The sequence below is a fragment of the Pterocles gutturalis genome, unplaced genomic scaffold, assembly GCF_000699245.1.
Source record: "Pterocles gutturalis isolate BGI_N339 unplaced genomic scaffold, ASM69924v1 scaffold7801, whole genome shotgun sequence".
Classification (NCBI taxonomy): domain Eukaryota; kingdom Metazoa; phylum Chordata; class Aves; order Pterocliformes; family Pteroclidae; genus Pterocles; species Pterocles gutturalis.
Window position 1 is genome coordinate 4377 of NW_010100285.1, and position 5517 is coordinate 9893.

The following is a 5517-nucleotide window of genomic DNA, read 5'->3' on the forward strand; positions in this document are numbered from 1 at the left end:
CGCGTCAGCCCTGCTCAGCATCGCCCTGTTGAACTCGGCGTACTCGTCGAGGATGACGGCGATGTCCCCTCGCGTGTCCTTTAGCTTATTCTCGTATTTGAGCTTGCTGAGGTGGAAGGGAGCCGCGTGGCCTTGGTTTGCAGTTCGGGATCTGGCCCTGCTCCTCTCGTTGTAGCGAGTGTCCTGCCACGGGGTGCACGGGTCCCCACGGCAGCTGTGACAGCCAAGCCCGCTCGACCACGTGTCCGAGGGCAGGATTGTCACCTGCAAAGGGCTCCTGCTGCGTGGGGAGAGTGGGATGGGAGCTTCTTGCACAGGTAATGTCTCAGACATCACCTGGGGGGAAAAGTCTTTTGGGAAGATGCTTTTGGAGGTAGAAAAGGGTGGTTTCCCACTCTTTAGGATTTGTTTTAGCTTATAATGGAAACGCAGACGCTCCATGTCCAAAGTGTGCTGGGTGATTTCCTCCAAACCCTTCCAAGTCCCTATCATCGACCTTAACAAATGAGACTGGCCCACCCAGCGGCCGCGTCTCTTTGAAGGTGGCGATTTTCCCATCCTTTCCTGGAATTTTTTGGTGACCAGGAAGTTCTGGTAGTCCTTGATGACCCCTTGGCTGTTCCGAATATTGACGTAGGGTGGAACATGCCTGCTGCTGGTTTCCCCCAGGCCGATCGGCCAGCTGCGCTCAGCCCACGAGCAGCCCCGCTCCGCGCCCAGCGAACCCCAGTCCTCGCTGCACCCCTCTGTGTGCCCTGAGCTCCCGGAGGAGGAATCGCAGCTAGTCCTTGTGCCTGCAGCATCCACGGATCTCATGCTGTAGGAATCCTTGGCTGTAAGCCAGGATCGTGAAGTCCCCCCAAAATATTCCTGGTCTGAGTCACTGGAGAAAGTCTCAAACAGACCTTCAAAGCTCAGGCCCGTGTGTCTGTCTTTGCTGGGGAGCTGCTTTGCCCTCGGGAGCCCACCCGAAGTATCCTCAGCGTCACTAAGCTCCAGGCTTTCCCCAGAGATTCTCCTGCACACGTGTAATGGCAACATCGGAGAGCAGAGAGCGGGGATTTCTCCCTCTTCCACCTCCACACTGGCACGGTGCAGATCAGCAAACGCGTCGGATCCCTCAGCCTCGTGCTCTCCATGGTTGCACACAGTTTGGGGCTCGCAGCGTGGCTCGAGCAACTCCCCTGCTGAAAAAGATGCAGGACTGGTGGAAGGAACACTGCTTCCTCCTTCCAAATCCTCAGGCAGGATGGGTTGCTTCTCCTGGCTCCCTGCCACGTCTGCTGCTTGGTCCCCAGGGCTGGCACACCTCGGGCAGCAAGACCACGGGGCACCATCCGGAGATGGACTCGTGCCAGGAGAAAGCATCTCGGGGTGCACACTGACCCCCGAGTCCGGCTCAGCACCGCGCAGACCTGCCTTGTGATCATGCAGAGGAGAAGGAGGCGTCGATCCCCGGTCACCTGGTACAAGCACATCTGCCGGGGAGCTCTCTGCTGGCTCTGCACGGCACAAATCCGCGTCTTTTTTCACCTCTTCTGCACATCTGGGCTCTAAGGAGTTCTCTGGGCTCTCGGCAGCCACGCTTACCTCTGCAGCACCTCCCTGCTCACAGGGCTTCCCGGGTTGGCACGGGGCTGTCTGCCGCTTGCTTTGCTCTAACAAGTGGTGGTGAGGCTCTGCGTCTCGGTCGTGGGGGAGGGGGTCCTGTTTTTGGGGAGAAGCAGGAGCCGAGCCTGCGCAGGCAGGCAGGGAGAAGCTTTTTGGGGAGCTCTGCTGCTGCTTGGAATGCTCCTTCATGGCAGACATCCCCTCTGTCACCAAGGAGGAAGGTTCTGATTCCAGCAGGTCACGACGAGAGGTCTCTGGTTCTTCTGGTACGTCAGCCACCATCGTTGCGTTTGTTTCGTCACCCTCGGGGGACTTATCTACACTGAGGCACGCATTGTCACTCTCCCCAGCTTCAGAGTCACCTGCTGAGGCTGGAGAGTCGAAGGTGAAGCCATCCCCTGCTCCCAAGGACTCATCCAGCACATCTGTGCGGTTGGCAGGAGGGCTGCTACGCTCTTCTTCCACCAAAACCTTCTTCTCTTCTTGGTTTGATTCACCAGCGCTCGGTGAGGTGAGGTCACCATAAATGTCACCTCCACACCTTTGGGAAAGGCAGCTGCTCCCTCCCAGCTCACTCTGTGATGGAGATCGGATGCTCGCCGTGGCCTCCTGCTCCTCTGCAGCAGCCCCAGGATCTGTTCCTCCATCAAGAGACACCAGGCAGACGGAACTGGAGCCAGGGGACGAGGTTAGTGCCGTGCCGCCAGCTTTGCTCCCAGCAGGCGCCCACATTTCTGCAGAGGGCGCACGATCCTCGTCTTTCTGCTCCAAACCATCCCCAAGCGTCTCTCCAGCTGATCCCAAGCTGCCTGGGGTGCTGTTTGGCTGTGCCCCACAGACAACACTCGGATTAGGCGGCAACGGCAGCACCAACCCGCTGTCATGGGGTGACCCCACACCGGCCGGACTGGCTGCATGTGCCAAACCAACACCATTTGTCTCTGCTCCTGGGGTGGCCAGAGCCTCCCGGGGCTCTTGCAGCGTGTCCAGGCTTGGTGGCATCTCACCAGGAAGCTCCTGAGGACCAGTCCCAGTCCCATCTGGCGGCACTGGTGTTGATCTGCCCAGGCAAGGGGATGCTAAAGCAGCAGGGCTGGGCACAGAGCCCTCTCCGGGAATGCCAAAGTCCTTCGGACACGCCGAATTCACTGGTTTTTGCTCGCCGTGTTCATGCTCCATGTCAGCATCACCACTTTCAGAAAATGCAAGAGGCCCCACAACCATGCTTTTATATTTCTCTTTTTTTCCCTCCTCCACCTCTTCCTCCTCTTTTTCTGGATTTCCAAAGCTGTCTTGTGATTCCCTCCCTTTCCCACTGGCTCCATCGGGCTTTGCGCTTTTGGGACTCGCTTCTAAGGGCATCGAATCACAAGCACGTCGCAGTCCATCGCTCATGGCCCAGCTGCCATCCTCGACCTCCGGACAGTTCCCAGCATCTCCCACATTTTCCCGTTCCTCAGGAGCGCTGGGGCCACCCACTGACCCTGCTGCCCGCTCCTGCTGCTCTCCACGTCCACGCAGCACGCTTGGCGCATCACTCCAGGGTGCTGCACTGGAATTCGGGGCTTGGCTGGATAAATCTTCCCTGCTCAGCGCAGCTGGGGGCTTGCCGGCATCACTGAGCTCATGGGAAGGGCTGGGAGCAATCGCAGCATCTGTCAGTCCCTCCTTGGGCAGCTCCTCCTGAAACGACACAATTCACAGGTTAATTTTCAAGGGAGACGAATACAGGAGCTGAGACACGCACGCAGGAGGATGTGGATGTTTTAAATGCTCAAACTTTGTGAGTACAACCCCTCCAACAGCACCTGAGGATGTTAGTTTGAGTTTTTCTCTAAAATAAATCCAAGTTGAATCCCTACCCTGCGTGAGCCACCTGCTATCCCCACTGCAGCTGGCAAGCCAAGCCCCCACAGACAGCCAGGGAAAGATTTTGAAACTTTCTACCTTCTTTACACCACAAAATGGTTTAAAAATAGGTTAAAATCTTCATGGGCCATCAGCTGGTGCACAGAGGCAATGTATATGGACAGTATGGACCCACATTTCCTCCCAAAACACTTCTGCCTGCTCCACAGCACTAAACCCAGGTGGTAAAAAACCACTGGGATATTTTGGGTTTTTTCCTTCGTGCAAAACCGTTGTGGCCCTATGGCAGCTGCCTGTTTGTTCAGAGCAAAAGTTTTAAAGGAATTCTTTCAGCTCAAAAATTGAGGCTCAAAAAATGTCAGCAGACGCCCATGGTTTATATGGACCCAAGTACCTCTACTCCTGATAATCTGCATACCATAAAAACAGTAAAAATTAATTTTAAAAGCCCTACCCAGAATAGAATATGAACAAAATTCACCAGGGGGGTGAGGGAAATGGTGCAAAGCACTGCACTGCCATCTGCGTGGGGGAAATCTCTCCAAGCCAGCAAACTTCAGCTCTCCCAAACCAGCAGAGGAAGGCTGTGCCGTGTCCCCTGACACGTCTGGGCTGCTGTGACCGTTGGCCAGCCAATGCCCACAGGAGACAGGCAGATTTCTGAGTGTCGGTCTGGGGTGTTTGTGGTTCCTTTCCTCCCTCAAGCGCAGGTCTGAGACCTCGTCTGAGCTCACACAGCTTGGAGCTGAAACCAGGAACAGAGTTCTGATCTCGACTCTTTAATTGCTCTAGAATTTTGGGTTTGCTTCCCCTTGGAGAGCATCCACGTCAAGGCTCTGCTCCCTTGGACCGGCTCATGCCAGAGCCCAGGGATGCCAGCTCAGTCCAAGAGGATATCCAAACCCAGACTGAGGCCTGAAAGCTTCTTTTTTTATGGTGACACTGAGCATATCTGCGTGGCAGTCATTTGGAGCAGCTAAATGCTGGGGGACATTTCTCTGTCCTGCTTTGAGGACCTCCACTGCCTGGGCCCACAAGCACGTCTGCTCCACTCTCCTCAAAAGATCCTATTTTGTGACCCTGTAGACTCGTATCACCCAAATCCCAAGCTCTTACCGCAGGGGTGGTCGAGATGTCACGCACGCGCTCCTCAGGAATGACGTCTGGCTGCCTTTCTTTCACAGCCAGGCTCTTGTCGGCGTGTTCAGCAAGGGAAAGGCTCTCGGGACAGCTCGTGGAGGAAGGCTCCTCCTCCCCACAGGGCAGCTCCCCTGAAGAAGACGATACCGTACTATTGACAACACCAGGAGCCTCATCAGCATCAGTCCGAGAGTCTGCAGAGCTCTCCTCTGGGTGGAAAGATCCCTCGCAATGTGTGCTGCGATCCAGAGAGCTGCTGGGAGTCTGGTCATGGTCAGGGTCTGACCGAGAGTCTTCAGGACACGTCTCCAGCTCAAAACCGTCCTCACTGTCATCGCTCAGCTCAAGAAAGTCCCCAATGCTGCTTATCGAGACGTACTTCTCGGGGTTGCTGTGCTCCACCACCTTCCTCGTGTTGCTCAGGAGTTTGTTGGGTTTGCTGTAGAAAAGAGCCACCCACATATGAAGAATCAGCTTCATCTCTTCCACGTCGTCGGGCAGATCAGGGTCCCAGGGCCTGGAAGGAAAAGCAAACACAGCCTGAAACATCTCCATCTTCCCTCCGTTCGACTAGCACAAGGTAAGTTATCTGCTTCCCCACGGTGCTAAGCCCCAGCGCAGGGGACCTGCAAGTGTCCAGCTGCAGTCACAGATCGCTTCATGCAGTTTACAGCTTATTAAAAAAAAAAAAAAAATAATCACAGCTACAAAGGAGGACGTGTTCATGGTACTAGGTACCAGTCCTAGCTGCAGAGCCACGGGAATCGTAGAATCATGAACTGATTTGGGTTGGAAAGGATCTTTAAAGATCATCTGGTTGAATTCCCGCCTGCCATGGGCAGGGACACCTCCCACTAGACCAGGTTGCCCAAAGCCTCATCCAGCCTGGCCTTGAAC

General features: G+C 55.4%; 1 protein-coding gene across 1 annotated transcript in view; it reads right to left on the reverse strand.

Moving 5' to 3' along the window:
- Positions 1-5517, reverse strand: part of FAM208B (family with sequence similarity 208, member B) — a gene marked incomplete at its 3' end in the record, with an annotated part of 23873 nt that overhangs the window by 3261 nt on the left and 15095 nt on the right. The window contains exons 12-14 of the mRNA XM_010079192.1: positions 4597-5137; positions 2869-3294; positions 20-2436 (exon numbers count right to left, since the gene is read on the reverse strand). Coding sequence (XP_010077494.1) covers positions 20-2436; positions 2869-3294; positions 4597-5137 — 3384 coding nt within the window. The remainder of the gene's footprint in view (positions 1-19; positions 2437-2868; positions 3295-4596; positions 5138-5517) is intronic.